Genomic DNA, 17811 nt, shown 5'->3' on the forward strand with positions numbered 1-17811 from the left:
AACCTCAACTTTAATATGGAGTCAACATACAAGTGTAAGTAAAAACGAATTTAATTAAGTTAGAAAGTGTGCTACGAATGCACAAACGCGTCTCATGTTTTTGTTTGGTTAGCTTTTGGAAATTGTAGAATTAAAACATTTTCCTTCTTCAGAAGTAACTAGGCAGACTAACGTTAGTTAGCCAGCTATCATACAGTAGGTGTATAATAATAATTATATAGTTAATATAAGCTGCCTGCCAGCCAGGACCTCTACACCAGGCAGTGTCAGAGGAAGGCCCTAAAAATTGTCAAAGACCCCAGCCACCCCAGTCATAGACTGTTCTCTCTACTACCGCATGGCAAGCGGTACCGGAGTGCCAAGTCTAGGACAAAAAGGCTTCTCAACAGTTTTTACCCCCAAGCCATAAGACTCCTGAACAGGTAATCAAATGGCTACCCGGAATATTTGCATTGTGTGCTCCCCCCAACCCCTCTTTTTACGCTGCTGCTACTCTCTGTTAATCATATATGCATAGTCACTTTAACCATACTGTAACGACCCTGGGTTTATAAGCGCGGAAATCGACTCTGCCACACGAGCATGCTTTTGCGGCACAGTCGATAGCACGCCGGACCTCGGGCTAGAAGGTCGAGGGTTCGAGACCTGCTCACTGCTGTTTCATTACAATACATTAATGTACATACTACCTCAATTGGGCCGACCAACCGGGCTATCTGCATTGTGTCACACCCACCACCCACCAACCCGTCTTTTACACTACTGCTACTCTCCGTTCATCATATATGCATAGTCACTTTAACCATATCTACATGTACACACTACCTCAATCAGCCTGACTAACCGGTGTCTGTATGTGGCCTCGCTACTGTATATAGCCTGTCTTTTTACTATTGTTTTATTTCTTTACCTACCTATTGTTCATCTAATACCTTTTTTGCACTACTGTTTAGAGCCTGTAAGTTAGCATTTCACTGTAAGTTCTACACCTGTTGTATTCAGCGCACATGACAAATAAACTGATTTGATATGCAATCATAATTGACTGTAGAGCATATAAAGCACCCACAAGCCACCAGTGGCTGAAAACACAATCATGGCGGGATGAATTTCTGAGCAAAGGCAGTCCATTTAAAAATCATTCCTTCCTCCCTTGCACCTTGCCCTGCATGTGTATACTCTTCAGACGTCATGATACGTCATCAGAAGTGTCCACTTAATTTGAGGGGATAGGCTGTGTCTTAAGTGTTTGGAATGCAACCTAAAGTTGTTCACTCGCTCCCTCGAGCTAAATCGAGGGGGCAACCTCCACTTAAGATGACAAGGGCTGAGGGGGTAAAAAGAACGTGTTTGGACTGCAGCCAAGTTCTTCACTTGCTCTATTGTTAACTAAATCGAGGGCCGAGGGGGCAACGTTAGTGAATTGATTCTCGATTTAAGATGGCAATTAAACTGCATCCGGTTTCGACGGGGATTTCGCCAAGGGAAAGTGGCTAGCGCGAGGGCTGAGGGGTTAGAAATGTGTTTGGACTGCATCCCCTGCTCTACAGACACCATAGCACTCTTTAATGATCATATGACCACTCGTTCCTCCCCTCCGTTTGCTTTCGCGGAAGTAAAATCTGTCAATGTGGTAGCTAACAAAGCAGAGCATCTATTACTATTTATTGGGTTTTTTCTCCAGATTGAAAATCTGTAGAAACATAACACTAGTCAGATAAAATGTTATTCCAGGAGAATATGACAAATTGTGTTACTTTTCAGGCCAAATTAACCTCCGTTGTGGATGTGTTAGCCAAAACTGCGGTGGCAGAAATAAGTAAATTATTCGATGATGGTTTTGCTGTTTTACGCTTGGAAATGTGTAGAAGAGAAAATGAAATAGAAGCCTTAAAAATCAAATTATTGTTTATGGAGAACGAACGGCAAACGACGTCCAAAGCGCGAGAAGCAGGCTGTTCTTCCACATGCTCTTCGTCTTCCAGCAGAACAGAGCAGGGTGAGCCAGCTCGTACTTGCTTACTGTACTAGCTAACTAGACCTATCTGAAATGTGTTGCTGTCCATCTCAACTCAAGGGACAATTCTTTAAAAATATGCAGTATTAACAATGACAATTATTTCTCAATGCCTAACTATTGCAGATAATGGGTTGCTATTGCAGTGCTCTCAATTTTGGTATTTTAAAATCTGTAACATTAATCTCTATGCAGATAGTTATTTACTCCTGTGCACTCAGTACAGCAGGTCATCCATGACCTTCAGCATGGTTTTGACTCAGCTCAAAAATTGCCTACTTATCTTAAACTAGTGCTAAATGCTAATAAAACCAAGTTTGTTGTTCTGTAGGTCTCGTAATGTTGACTCGTAAGGAGCTGCATATTTGCATATTGACGGGAGCCCAAATTGAGCAAGTTCCCCATTCTAAGTACTTATGTATTTGGATTGATGATAAACTCTTAAAACACTCTGGTTTATTTTTATAGAAATAAATCCTGTCTCTCTTTGGAAAGTAGAAGGACGATTGTTCAAGTAACGCTTCTCCCAGTACTTGTTTATGGTGATATAATCTACATGCATGCAGCAGCCTCTGTTTTAAAACCTTTAGATTCAGTCGCATAGTGATAATTTTCGTACAAAACACTGCATTTTGTATAGTTCTGTTGGCTGGGAGTCTAATTACCAGAAGAGCCCAGCATTGGCTACTTTTTGTATATAACGCGGTTCTTCAGACTCCCCCACTACCTCAGCTCATGTATTAATTGGAGATTAAGCAATTTTCAGACCCGCTCTCTGGACTGGCTAGTTCTGGAGGTCCCGCAGGTCTACATTGACCTGGGGGAAAATGCTTTTAGTTTTTATGCCCCCAGTTCATGGAATAGCCTTCAGGCCACATTGAAATTGGACTCACTGGTCTCCATTGGACAGTTTAGATGGAGGTGATATGTGAGAGTTGTTTGTTTTGATTAATATTGTATTGGTATTATTCTTCAATTTTGTATGTTCTTGTTCACAGGGCACCCTTAATTATACCCTGGTCTCAATGGTGACCCAACCTGTATAGATAAAAGTAAAATATAATTTTTATTAAAAAAAAAAAAAAAATCATACTGACAGTTCCTTTAAACCTTCCCTTTCAGGGTCCAAAGGGTGTGATGAGGATGCTGGTGAAAGGACTTCATTTGAGCAGAACGCCAGCGAGAAAGACGACCAACTGGATCAAAATAGACCACAGCCACCTGCAGAAGAAGTAGAGGGACTTGAACAGAACAGGTCAGGCCACAGAGAGAAGGATAGTGGACTAGAGTTAGTGAAGACTGAGCAGGAAGAGTATGATGTTATTTCACTACATTCATCAGGAAGTGAACATGGCACAGAGAGATCAGATCATGAGGAAACTGAGTTTGCTGTGGATGAGAGAGAGAGCCAGCTCTGGGCGTCTTTAACAGAGGGCAACTGTGACTTGGAGGATCCAGATTACCATAAGTGCACAGAACAATATCCACTGGATCAAGATACAGACATACAGCTCATTCAAAGTGCAGTGGAGGATCCTAATAGCGGTCCATCAGAGATGGGTGACATTAGCGGAGTTATGAAAGAGATGCGAGCACAGTCTGTTTGGAATGACAGAAGGACCCCTACAGATTTGGCTCAGGCACAGCCAGGACAGCACAGAGAAACCATGCACCCAGAGAGAAGGCAGGATGGGACAACTATCAGAGTGCCGTCAGACAAACAAACACTAGCCAATGAGGGTGCAGGATATTCCAATGTTTGGCTAAACAACGTATTCTCACTTGCCCCAAATTGTTCAAATGGTTTCAACTCAGCAAAAGTATCCCAAAGGAGAACCCCAGCAAGAGAGAAGTGGTTTGTTTGCTCCTTCTGTGGAAAGAGCTTTGACCGGGTCGGTCACCTGGAGATGCATCAGCGGATTCATACGGGAGAGAAACCGTACAGCTGTGTGATGTGCGGAAGGTGTTTCGCTCAGCAGAGTAATCTCCGCAGACACCAGCGAGTACACAGGGGCCTCACAACAAAGCAAACTGTCTACTGATCGTTATCACCATGACGAGAACATTGTGGAACAACATTTTCTAATGACTGAGAACAGAGTTGATAAGACCATCAAGACACTGGCAGAAAGCAGCAGTGTGTTACTTTTGTCTTCCCATTCTATAAAGTGAGAGCAGTGAGACCCTACCACAACTGTTGCACTAGTGGTGCTTATATACTGTAGTGAGGGATCAGAGTTGCAGGTTTACAGCTTCCTGCTTGGAATGCTTAAGAGGAGGATCTCCATCATCTTTAGGGTTTTGTAGAGCTATGCCAGACTAACACTACAATGGACATGCTTTTGTATGAATAAAAATGTGAATTATCCAACTTTGAGCCCTTATGATTTGTTGTTGAAATGAGCATGAAAATAACATTAACTCAAGGTCAGGATATATTTGGATATCAGAACTATAAGGTTAGCTAAAATGATAGCACAATCACAACTGATGAGTGCTTACACAAGACTGGGCTTATAGTTGATACAAAGTGATGGTGCAATCTTTACTTAGGCTAGTAAATTTTGTTTACATAGGACATACAAGAAGACAATGCTGATTAAAAAAAAAAGACAAATGGCAATGAACGTGAGCATGAAGTTGCCAAACCCTCACTTCTGTATAATGACCACTAGGTTAGGGTGGAGCTGAGTGCAGTTCCCTTTTCAGCCAAGCCTCCCATGTCTAGATGATCTGTCCTCTGGGGTGTAGGAGGATGGCGTTGGAGTGGGGTTTGGGCCGCAGGAACCCGTTGCTGTAGTGGAAGTGGTTGGAGAGCGCCTCTGAGATCTGGTAAGAACTGGTATCACAGTCTGCCTCATCAACCTCCAGCACGGCCTGTCTATGGCCCCAGTCTTCCCCTTTGGTCACCACCTCCCTCTGGCCACACAGGTCACTGAGCATTGGGGTGATGTCTGTGGGCCCCACACTGCCATCCTGGTCCTGGGGCTTGATGGGGACAAGGGAGGAAGGAAGGCCAGAGTCCTGCAAAATTGAGACCACATATTGCAAGGCATTGAGAAAAACAGATAGGCCTGTGAGTTATTACAGAATAAACAATGTGCATTTAAACTTTTACGTATACTCTTCATTGATCAGACAATTACACACCAGGGACATATTGCTTCTCTTCAGGTACGACTCCACCCTTCGTCTGCGCTCTTCCCTCTCTCCCTCCATCTCAGCGCCCCTCATACTCTCTCTGCCCTCATGCCAGCTAGACTGGTACAGGACAGGGCGGCCTAGGTAGTCCACATCCCCCTCTCCAACAGTCCCCCGCCTCCCACCCAGGGATGATTCACTGCCTATGTAGATGGGACGGTCCTAACAGGAAGGATCCAAATAAAGCCATAGATTAAACATCAATGAAAAAGATCTGATAGTGGACATGTTGTAAATGTATAATATTGCTTAAAAATATTTTATGGAACTCACCTCAAGGGACATTAGGCTGTTTTTCATTCTACTGTCTAGTCTGAGTAGTGTACAGTCTTCATTCTGGGGTGAAAAGTAGAAGAAATTATTTGGGGTATCACAGTCATTCACAAGTAGATACTAACTGATCATGATAGTTTATCATCTATTTTGCTCAAATTTTCAGTTGAGTATGTAAAGTACTGAGTACCTGTCCTCTGGGGTCTGTGCTGACAGAGTTGAGTCTCCGGGAGGAGTCCTGTCTGGAGAGTGTGTTGATTTTTAACCTGTGAAAGACAGGGAATGTCAAACTGAAGGGGATTTGAGGATAGGGGTTAAGAGTATTGTGCAAGTAACCAAAAGGTTGCTGGTCCGAATCCCAGAGCCGACTAGGTGAAAAATTGCAGATGTGCCCTTGAGCAAGGCACTTAACGCTAATTGCTCCTGTATGTCGCTCTGAATAACAGAATCTGCTAAATGACTAAAATGGAAAGGGGGAGCAAAGTATTGTGGAAATCAACTCACGTTCTTTCGCTAAGCTCCATCTCTAATTTTCTGTTTTTGCGCCTGTGGTATTGGTTGACTAAGATGATGATGATGATCATGACGATGACCAAAACCCCAGCAGCCACAACTATAATTATCATCACTAGAGTGTCAACAGTGGTTTCCTGCACACTGCGAATTTTCTCTATGTGAGGGAAAGGAACATACACAATTGTAAACAAAACGACCAACTGCAGTGATCTAGTTAAGTTGCAGATTTTCTATTTGAGCAAAGTTGGTATTTCAGATCACCACAGGGGGGTAGCAATGTTGCACAAATGGTACCAAACACGTCGGGAGATAAGTTCTTTATGCTGTCCAGGTTCTCCCAAAATACAGGAGTAACTTTGCCCATTACCTGTCACTGTGATGTTCGATTCTACTTTCCTTGTCCCAATGCCGTTGTTCACCACACATTCATAAACTCCAGTGTCATTCCGTCTCAGGGCTCGGCCAAACAGAAGCCTTGCTCCATTCACAGTGAGGCCGTCTGGCAGGGCCTTACCACCCCTACAGATGGAGACAAACACATACAGGAAATTAAAGAAGAATACCCATATTAATACTGAGCTACTCAACAATGTAATCGGAACCTACTTAACATGCACTACATGACCAAAAGTATGTGGAAACCTTCTCATCGAACATCTCATTCCAAAATCATGGGCATTAATATGGAGTTGGTCCTCCCTTTGCTGCTACAACAGCCTCCACTCTTCTGGGAAGGCTTTCCACTAGTTGTTGGAACATTGCTGCGGGACTTCAATTGAGCCATGAGCATTAATGAGGTCGGGCACTAATGTTGGCCGATTATGCCTGGCTCGCAGTAGGCGTTCCAATTCATCCCAATGGTGTTTGATGGGGCTGAGGTCAGGGCTCTGTGCAGGCCAGTCAAGGACAGACAATGTTTTAAGTGCTATGCGCTTCGGCACTCTGCGGACCCGTTCTGTGAACGTGTGACCTACCACTTCCCGGCAAGCCGTTGTTGCTCCTAGACCTTTCCACTTCACAAAAACAGTATTTACAGCAGCTCTAGCAGGGCATACATTTTACAAATTGACTTGTTGGGAAGGTGGCATCCTATGATGGTGCCATGTTGAAGGTCACTGAGCTCTTCAGTAAGGCCATTCTACTGCCAGTGTTTGTCTATGGAGATTGCATGGCAGTGTGCTCGATTTTATACACCTGTCAGCAACAGGTGTGGCTGAAATAGCTGAATCCACTAATTTGAAGGGGTGTCCACATACTTGTGTGTGTGTGTGATATATATATATATACACACACACACAGTTGAAGTCGGAAGTTTACATACACTTAGGTTGGAGTCATTTAAACTCGTTTTTCAACCACTCCACAAATTTCTTGTTAACAAACTATAGTTTTGGCAAGTCGGTTAGGACATCTACTTTGTGCATGACAAGTAATTTTTCCAACAATTGTTTACAGACAGATTATTTCACTGTAATCACAATTCCAGTGGCTCAGAAGTTTACATACACTAAATTGACTGTTCCTTTAAGCAGCTTGGAAAATTCCAGAAAATGATGTCATGGCTTTCAAAGCTTCTGATGGGCTAATTGACATAATTTGAGTCAATTGGAGGTGTACCTGTGGATGTATTTCAAGGCCTACCTTCAAACTCAGTGCCTCTTTGCTTGACATCATGGGAAAATCAGCCAAGACCTCAGAAAGACAATTGCAGACCTCCATAAGTATGGTTCATCCTTGGGAGCAATTTCCAAGTGCCTGAAGGTACCACGTTCATCTGTACAAACAATACTACGCAAGTATAAACACCATGGGACTACGCAGCCGTCATACCGCTCAGAAAGGAGACACGTTCTGTCTCCTAGAGATGAACGTACTTTGGTGCAAAAAGTGCAAATCAATCCCAGAACAACAGCAAAGGACCTTGTGAAGATGCTGGAGGAAACAGGTACAAAAGTATCTATATCCACAGTAAAATGAGTACTCTCTCAACATAACCTGAAAGGCTGCTCAGCAAGAAAGAAGCCACTGCTCCAAAATCCAAAAAAGCCAGACTACGGTTTGCAACTACACATGGAGAAATGTTCTCTGGTCTGATGAAACAAAAATAAAACTGTTTGGCCATAATGACCATTGTTATGTTTGGAGGAAAAAGAGGGATGCTTGCAAGCTGAAGAACACCATCCCAACCGTGATGCACGGGAGTGGCAGTATCATGTTGCGGGGATGCATCATGAGGCAGGAAAATTATGTGGATATATTGAAGCAACATCTCAAGACATCAGTCAGGAAGTTAAAGCTTGGTCACAAATGGGTCTTCCAAATGGACAATGACCCCAAGCATACTTCCAAAGTTGTGGCAAAATGGTTTAAGGTCAACAAAGTCAAGGTATTGGAGTGGCCATCACAAAGGCCTGACCTCAATCCCATAGAAAATTTGTGGGCAGAACTGAAAAGGCATGTGCGAGCAAGGAGGCCTACAAACCTGACTCAGTTACACCAGCTCTGTCAGGAGGAATGGGCCAAAATTCACCCACCTTATTGTGGGAAGCTTGTGGAAGGCTACCCGAAACGTTTGACCCAAGTTAAACAATTTAAAAGGCAATTCTACCAAATACTAATTGAGTGTATGTAAACTTCTGACCCACTGGGAATGTGAAGAAAGAAATAACAGCTGAAATAAATCACTCTACTATTATTCTGACATTACTAAAATAACACATCCTAGATCTGAATGAATGAAATATTCTTATTAAATACTTTTTCTTTACATAGTTGAATGTGCTGACAACAAAATCACACAAATTATCAATGGAAATGAAATTTATCAACCCATGGAGGTCTGGATTTGGAGTCACACTCAAAATTAAAGTGGAAAACCACACTACAGGCTGATCCAACTTTGATGTAATGTCCTTAAAACAAGTCAAAATGAGGCTCAGTAGTGTGTGTGGCCTCCACGTGCCTGTATGACCTCCCTACAACGCCTGGGCATGCTCCTGATGAGGTGGCGGATGGTCTCCTGAGGGATCTCCTCCCAGACCTGGACTAAAGCATCCGCCAACTCCTGGACAGTCTGTGGTGTGGCGTTGGTGGATGGAGCGAGACATGATGTCCCAGATGTGCTCAATTGAATTCAGTTCTGGGGAACGGGCGGGCCAGTCCATAGCATCAATGCCTTCCTCTTGCAGGAACTGCTGACACACTCCAGCCACATGAGGTCTAGCATTGTCTTGCATTAGGAGGAACCCAGGGCCAACCGCACCAGCATATGGTCTCACAAGGGGTCTGAGGATCTCATCTCGGTACCTAATGGCAGTCAGGCTACCTCTGGCGAGCACATGGAGGGCTGTGCGGGTTCCCCAAAGAAATGCCACCCCACGACTGACCCACCGCCAAACCGGTCATGCTGGAGGATGTTGCAGGCAGCAGAACGTTCTCCACGGCGTCTCCAGACTCTGTCACGTCTGTCACATGTGCTCATGTGCTCAATGTGAACCTGCTTTCATCTGTGAAGAGCACAGGGCGCCAGTGGCGAATTTGCCAATCTTGGTGTTCTCTGGCAAATGCCAAACGTCCTGCACGGTGTTGGGCTGTAAGCACAACCCCCACCTGTGGATGTCGGGCCCTCATACCACCCTCATGGAGTCTGTTTCTGACCGTTTGAGCAGACACATGCACATTTGTGGCCTGCTGGAGGTCATTTTGCAGGGCTCTGGCAATGCTCCTCCTGCTCCTCCTTGCACAAAGGCGGAGGTAGCGGTCCTGCTGCTGGGTTGTTGCCCTCCTACGGCCTCCTCCACGTCTCCTGATGTACTGGCCTGTCTCCTGGTAGCGCCTCCATGCTCTGGACACTACGCTGACAGACACAGCAAACCTTCTTGCCACAGCTCGCATTGATGTGTCATCCTGGATGAGCTGCACTACCTGAGCCACTTGTGTGGGTTGTAGACTCCGTCTCATGCTACCACTAGAGTGAAAGCACCGCCAGCATTCAAAAGTGACCAAAACATCAGCCAGGAAGCATAGGAACTGAGAAGTGGTCTGTGGTCACCACCTGCAGAACCACTCCTTTATTGGGGGTGTCTTGCTAATTGCCTATAATTTCCACCTTTTGTCTATTCCATTTGCACAACAGCATGTGAAATTTATTGTCAATCAGTGTTGCTTCCTAAGTGGACAGTTTGATTTCACAGAAGTGTGATTGACTTGGAGTTAAACACAATGTAAGTGTTCCCTTTATTTTTTTGAGCAGTATATATATATATGAGTGTACTTACAGTGCATTCGTAAAGTATTCAGACCCCTTCACTTTTTCCATATTTTGTTACGTTACAGCCTTATTCTAAAATGGATTAAAGTGTTTGGTTTTTATCTACACACAATTCCCCATAATGACAAGGCAAAAAACTGAAATATCACATTTATGTAACTATTCAGACCCTTTACTCAGTACTTTGTTGAAGCACCTTTGGCAGTGATTACAGCTTAGAGTATTCTTGGGTATGACGCCACAAGCTTGGCACGCCTGTTTGAGGAGTTTCTCCCATTCTTCTCTGCAGATCCTCAAGCTCTGTCAGCTTGGATGGGTAGCATCGCTCCACAGCTATTTTCAGGTCTCTCCAGATGTGTTCGATCGGGTTCAAGTCCGGGCTCTGGCTGGGCCACTCAAGGACATTCAGACCTGAATCTCTCCTGCATTGTCTTAGCTGTGTGCTTAGGGTCGTTGTCTTGTTGGCTGGTGAACCGTCGCCCCAGTATGAGGTCCTGAGCACTCTGGATCAGGTTTTCATCAAGGATCTCTGTACTTTTCTCTGTTCATCTTTCCCTCGATCCTGGACTAGTCTCCCAGTCCTTGCCGCTGAAAAACATTCCAACAGCATGATGCTGCCACCATTATGCTTCACTATAGGGGTGGCATTGGCTAGCTGATGAGCGGTGCCTGGTTTCCTCCAGATGTGACGCCTGGCATTCACGCCAAAGAGGTACAATCAGACCAGATCATCTTTTTTCTCATGGTCTGACAGTCCTTTAGGTGCCTTTTGGCAAGCTCCAAGCAGGCTGTCATGTGCATTTTACTGAGGAGTGGCTTCCGTCTGGCCACTCTACCATAAAGGCCTGATTGGTGGAGAACTGCAGAGATAGTTGTCCTTCTGAAATGTTCTCCCATCTCCACAAAGGAACTCTGGAGCTCTGTCTGAGAGACCATCAGGTTATTGGTCACCTCCCTGACAAAGGCCCTTCTCCCCCGATTGCTCCGTTTGGCCGGGCAGCCAGCTCTAGGAAGAGTCTTGATGGTTCCAAACTTCATCCATTTAAGAATGACGGGCGCCACTGTGTTCTTGGGGACCTTCAATGCTGCAGAAATGTTTTGGTACCCTTCCTCAGAGCTGTGCCGAGACACAATCCTGTCTTGGAGATCTACGGACAATTCCTTCGAACTCCATGGCTGAGTTTTTGCTCTGACATGCACTGTCAACTGTGGACCTTATTTAGACAGGTGTGTGCCTTTCCAAATCATGTCCAATCAATTGAATTTTCCACAGGTGGACTCCAATCAAGTTGCAGAAACATCTCAAGGATGATCAATTGAAACAGGATGCACCTGAGCTCAATGAGTCTCATAGCAAAGGGTCTGAATACTTATGTAAACAATCTTTTTTTATAATTTATATATATATATGCCATAAATGTGATACTCTATATACAGTACATTTAGAGCAAATGTGTATATATATATATATATATATATACATTCGGAATGCACTGTATGACTAATGGAATAGCACTCAGTGCATGAAACAACGGCTATGTTCATGAAGGCAGATGTATTGGGCAGGGTTGATCAATACTCAATTCAAAAGTTCTAAGTCAATTTATGAAAAAAATGTAAAAGCCTTTTGTTCAGCTAGACATTACCAGAATATAAACCTCTGAAGGGAATGTCAGCTAAGCTACACAGAAGTAGCCTATAATTACATCCAAACAATAGGTCAGTGTGCATTGGTGAGGTGTTTTAGCTAAATACATTTGTTACATCAGGTTTACCACAAAAGGGAAACCAGCAATTTGCATTCATCTGTAAAACCAGTTTAATTACTGCTCCTATTGATCTGAATAGACAAATGCCGCTTGGCTTGGTATGAGCCAACTACTATATGAAGGAAGACTAAGAGGCCCCTGAACAAGCTCAGACATCCCAGGAAGTATAATAGAGAGGCAGTTTCTGATCCCACCAGGAACTAGGTCCACTGAGAGAGCTCAAGTTGCCCAAATTTCACTGTGCCAGCCAGGCTGCCATTTTACTGCTCACCCCAACAAGGGGCTTCTCACATTTCTCTTCTTACTCACTCAGCCCCACCTTATAACCAATCCTTTATAATGGATTCAAAGCCAGAGATTACATCTGACACTGAATAAATGTTTGACAATAATTATACTGATCGGGTTTATTTTCATTCAAATGCATTAAGGTTTTAGAAACATGCCATAAATGTGATACTCTATATACAGTACATTTAGAGCAATTTTGGAAAAGTATCTCTCCTTCAATTATTTTTAACTACTGCGGAAACTGACACACGATTTGTTAGCATGTTGCAATAGTGAGTATTTAATTGTGTGTTCTGTCATTATTGTAATGCTCGGAGAAGAATCTTTAATTACGCGCAGACCCTGTGTTTTACAGTGTATTAGAGTGATATTTAAAGCGAGGCACTATGATTAAGTGCTTAAGAGGCGTCTCCAGCGCTTCCTCCCTCCATGGCTCCCTCCCCTCCCTGGCTCGCTCACTTGTGTGAAAATGTCTCCCTTTCAATCGGTTTTCTAATTCTGTAACTCGACAATGTATTTATTCCATATTGAATGGAACAAAGAGGAAGACACCCTCCTCTAGTTGACACTTTATTGTGCATGTGTGTGTGTGTTTCTCTTGCAAATATTTGAATAGTACATTTTATAGTGCAGTGTTACATTACACAAATAATGACAGACAGAAACAGTCAGACAGGTAATACCTGGTCCAGGTGAAGCTCTGTGGTTTGGGGTTTCCTCCAGTCTCACACTTGAGTTCAGCTCCCTTCAGTCCCATGTACCAGTTTCCATTATAGCCAGTGACAGCTGCATCTGGGGGAACTGTCAACATAAACTTTGTCACTTTAATCCAAGCATGGCCATTTAATTATACTACCCCACCATAGTGACAGCTGAGGGTAAACTCACATTGCACCACCAGGCGGTTACTGATCCTCCGGGGTTGCTCCAGAGCAGGGTGCCAGACGAGGCAGTCCAGCCGCATGCCATTCATACTCCTCAGGGGGTGCAGGGAGAAGTGGGTGGACACGGCCCCGCCCTCGGAGCTGCGGTTCTGGTTCTGACCAGGGAGATCCGTATCCCAGGTCAGTCGAGGTGGGGGACGGGCCACGGAGCGGCAGGAGGCAGCTACGCGGAAGGACTGGCCCTCCTCCAGAACCACCGGGTCCAGAGAGGAGATTGGTAGGGCTGGGGGGGAAGGGAGGTAGAGGGGCAGGGCCAGGCTATATGAGATTCCATGTTGTGCAGGTAAATCGAGTGCGTAAGTAAGGCTTTGGTCAGCCAGAACAGATATTTCCTTCAGTGGCTGACTCCAACAAATCAAGTCAAATGTGGGGTTATTAACAGGAAATTACTATGATGAGTATAACAATGAAAATAGTCACATGGTTTACAACTATGATTAAGAGGATGGTGAAAGTAATTAGTCTTACTCCACACAGTGAGTGACAGCTGCCTCTCAAAGTTTCCATAGGGGAATGTGCTGATGTGACAGGTGTATTTCCCCTCATAAGACTCCTCCGTGTTCATGATGAGCAGGGCAGAGTCCACTGTGGGGCTACTGCTCTCAAACCTCACTCTCCCAGAGTACCGCCCAAACTCTGACAGACATAAGACAGAGAGACAAACAGAGACAAAGACAGATTTATTCCTGGTAAACATTACAATCATTGCAGACAAATGCAAGAAAACAACATTATGATTATAGCGATTGAGTGACTAAGTGGTTAAGATGGGGGTCTACTCTGTGTGAGTTGGTGAGGGCATGATGTACCAACCTGTGTGTCCCTCTGTGAGGTGGGCAGTGATGATTTGTTCCTTGGTGCCATCAGGTAGCTCCTTGAACCAGCTGACCTGAACTACCTGCTCCTCCTCCTGAACTTGAAACTGGCAGGGCAGCCGCGTCTCATCCTCCGTCAAGGAACGCAGGGAGAAGGATGGAGGAGGCTCCACAAACCCACCCCTCACACACACTGCTGTATGAGAGAGAGAGGTGTGTGTTAGAAAAAGCAAAACAGGGTGAGTGACGGGGTGGAGAAAGAGTAATGCATCATCACTAAAACAAACAAGGAATCACAAACATTGCCCTTTGAAGTGTTGAGGTGGGTATAGACTGTCTGTAGTTAATGATTCCTTCACTCATTAATGATTACACCTGCAGTTAAAAGACCATGGCACATACATGTAACTGCCAAAATAAAGAAAACACCAACATACTGTAAAGTGTTAATAGGGCGTTGGCCCAACAAAACTGCCAGAACAGCTTCAATGCGCCCTGGCATAGATTCTACAAGTGTCTGGAACTCGACACCCTTCTTCCACGAGAAAATCCATAATTTGGTGTTTTGTTGATGGTGGTGGAGTCGCAGTCTCAAGCGAAACTCCAGAATCTCCCACAAGTGTTCAATTGGGTTGAGATTTGGTGACCAAGACACACTCACCCCCCCCCCTTTAAACCCCCTATTTGTATTTATTATGGATCCCCTGACAGAGTACTCTTCCTGGGGTCCAGAAAAATTAAGGCAGATTATACCATTTTAAAAACATTACAATACATTCACAGACTGTGTGCCCTCGGGCCCCTATTCCATCACCCTATGCTCCTTTGAGCCCATTCTTGAAAGTCACTGAGATCTTAAGGCTCCAGAATGGTGCAGCGGTCTAAGGCACTACATCTCAGTGCTAGAGGTGTCATTACAGACCCTGGTTCAATCCTGGGCTGTATCACAACCGGCCGTGATCGGGAGTCCCATAGGGTGGTGCATAATTGTCCCAGCATCATCTGGGATTAGGGGAGGGTTTTGCCGGGGTAGGCCGTCAATGTAAAATAAGAATTTGTTCTTAACTGACTTGTCTAGTTAAATAAATATACATCTCTTCTTCTAGCCATGGTAGCCAAAATAATGGGTAACTTGCTTAATTAACTCAGGAACCACACCTGTGGAAGCACCAGCTTTCAATATATTTTTTAATCTCTCCTTTATCCAAGTGTTTCCTTTATTTTGCCATGTTACCTGTATACGAGTCATTCCGTTCATTTCAACCACACAAGAACAAGGACACAGACCCACAGAGGAATGCAAACAAACTCACACACAGGCTCACACTTATTTCTAGTGAACACAAAAAGGGACTCGTTGTGACCTATTTTACAAACGGGAGAAACAGACAGGCGCACACAGGGCCTCAGACAGAGGTTGTTTGTGCCACAAAGCTGTGTTACTTGCTTTTCCTGTTCATGGCATTCATTGACCTTTATCATACCTCAGTTTGGTAGTTATGCTAAGGCCAATATTAACACACTGACAGAGTGCACCACAAAGGAAGCTTACTTTTAAACACAGGTATAGGCCTACACATGCTACAAAAATGTGTTTGTTGAAACACTCACTACTAATCAAAACAAAAAGATACAGCAGGGAAGTAGCCTGTACTTTGTTTTCCAAAGAATGTTACCCTACTACATTTCTATGATGCCGATCCGTACTTGTCACCACTCCCTTTCCTTATAGTGTCAGGTATGCAACAAACATACACACCCAGATATACACCATACAATTAGGCTTCACATTTGTATTTTTTTTTAAGAAAAAAAAATCAAATAAACATTCCCAAATCTTACCAAATGTCCATAGCACCAACCACGCTGTGCCCCACTGGCTCTGGCCCCAGACAGGTAACTCCATCCCTTGATTCAGTGGCACTCCCAATATCAATCTTAGGGAGTTCCAAAATCTATCCAAGTTGAACAACAAGCTTCAAAATGGTATGAAATAATGCATTTTCGTCATCTCATTATTATTAGAAACATGAGAGTAACGTGTTGCCATTGGAGTAGCCTATTTGGAGAAACATTTGTAGACAAGCTTACGGCGGTGGACTGTGCGTCAGGTGTTCGTGTCTCTTCGTAGTTCTTGCCAATCAAACCAAAGCTGCTCGATTTATTTACAGTAGCACACAAATTGTGTACACATTTTCTACAGTACAACTACATTCCAAATATTCAGTAACAAGAAAAAAAAGGTCCCAACTTTTCGGTTTACTTTTCAAACATTTCTTTCGCTCACTCTCCAGGAATTCGTAGTCCGTAGCCTACCTGACGCACGAGGTAAAATGTTAATTCCAACTCGAACAGTTGCAAAACACCAGACAATCGGGTAACACTACCTGCTCCACAACATCGGAACAGAATTAGATTAAGTCATTAGCCTACACAAGACTAACATTCTTCTGTGAAATGTCTCGAATTCTAGAATTTACACTTTGCTCAAGCTTTTGCATTCCATTGTTGAATACATATGTTACTGCCTGCGTCTCTCTCCACCCCCTAATTATCATACAACGTAAAGTCGCCTCCTTTTTTGTTTTAAGTCTGACCATACAACAGTGAATTATTTTATTTGACACAATGCAATGCACAATACTGTACACCTAACTTATAAGTGGTCTATTCTCAAATGGCTCTAGTCGTATTTAAATCTAAACGTATTTGGCCAGATTAATGGAAATTACTATTGAATCAGATCAAATCTAACTTCAATAAGTAAAGTTGACGTCTAATTGGTCACTTTCACTCTTACTGTCGTTCCTGTTTCAGACCAAGACCATTTTAAAGTAAACATAGGTACGATGGTTGAGGTTCACAGACATGTATTTTACTACCAGGACTAGAATGTTATTGTGCTTTTAGTCTTGTGAGTTCATGTTACTGTGGAGATGAAATTTGGCATATTGCCGATTCTCTATTATTTTATTTATATATTTTTGGATTTTAACCATTATTTAACTATTGAAGTGGTTATTGTTTTGAATACAGTTCCATGACCAGTTATTTGTGTATGTAAATAATGGTGTTGCATGAGATATTGTAGACTAGGAGACACTTGTGTCTCATTTCCAATGAGGATGTACCCCAGTGCTTTACCCAAAAGTCTCAGACTTTTCTGTTTCTATCTACCTGGGCCGGCACCCGTATCTCACTGGGCCATGGCTCTGTCGGACCAGCTCTATCTTGGAGCCAAGGCAAGGCCCTGGGTACTTTTCAGCAACATTTACATAACAATGGCTAACTGTAAACTTCAATACCTTCAACCAGAGGTTGTTGACTCTGCTCGCCACAAGTATTGATGGAAACAATAACATCAAAGGGGAATTTCACCTTGACTCTGCCACGGCATATAGTCATTACTATATTAACAACATTACGTTTTTATCATAAACACAATTATCCAAACCACAAGCTAATACTAGCACATTTTCATTTCACTGGTAGAATCGGGAAGTTTCAACTTCCTGTGTATTCGTCTGCTCATAGTCAACCACAAAGTCCGGCATTCATAGCAAATGCAGATAACGCCCGCTAAGGTAGATGGGGCGTGGCCACAAACTTGAGCGATGCCAATGTGTACTTCAAACGAACCTAACGTTAGCTAGCTTACTAGCCTAGCTGGACTAGCTAAGTTAGCTAGCTAGCTAACGTTACAAAAATCAAATCA

At 43.7% G+C, this 17811-nt stretch overlaps 2 protein-coding genes across 3 annotated transcripts; one reads left to right on the forward strand and one right to left on the reverse strand.

Moving 5' to 3' along the window:
• Window positions 1-1206: 1206 nt before the first annotated feature.
• Window positions 1207-4382, forward strand: LOC120056064 (zinc finger protein 205-like). Its single transcript, XM_039004212.1, has 2 exons — window positions 1207-1999; window positions 3140-4382. The coding sequence occupies exons 1-2, from the start codon at window positions 1723-1725 to the stop codon at window positions 4057-4059; spliced, it is 1197 nt and encodes a 398-aa protein (XP_038860140.1). The 5' UTR covers window positions 1207-1722; the 3' UTR covers window positions 4060-4382.
• Window positions 4383-4434: 52 nt separating this feature from the next.
• LOC120056063 (nectin-4-like) lies at window positions 4435-16641 on the reverse strand. 2 transcript variants are annotated; one of them, XM_039004210.1, is made up of 12 exons: window positions 16413-16641; window positions 15939-16051; window positions 14095-14292; window positions 13750-13917; window positions 13226-13504; window positions 13021-13138; window positions 6375-6526; window positions 5996-6161; window positions 5682-5757; window positions 5492-5554; window positions 5168-5380; window positions 4435-5041 (listed from the first exon to the last, which is right to left on the reverse strand). In XM_039004210.1, exons 2-12 carry the CDS (start codon window positions 16000-16002, stop codon window positions 4742-4744), a joined length of 1797 nt encoding a protein of 598 aa, XP_038860138.1. In that variant the 5' UTR covers window positions 16003-16051; window positions 16413-16641; the 3' UTR covers window positions 4435-4741. The 2 variants fall into 2 exon arrangements, with proteins under 2 accessions (XP_038860138.1, XP_038860139.1); XM_039004211.1 differs by having other exon boundaries at window positions 14095-14289; window positions 15939-16641.
• Between the last annotated feature and the right edge of the window lie 1170 nt (window positions 16642-17811).

The sequence above is a fragment of the Salvelinus namaycush genome, chromosome 11 (genome assembly GCF_016432855.1).
Source record: "Salvelinus namaycush isolate Seneca chromosome 11, SaNama_1.0, whole genome shotgun sequence".
Taxonomy (NCBI): domain Eukaryota; kingdom Metazoa; phylum Chordata; class Actinopteri; order Salmoniformes; family Salmonidae; genus Salvelinus; species Salvelinus namaycush.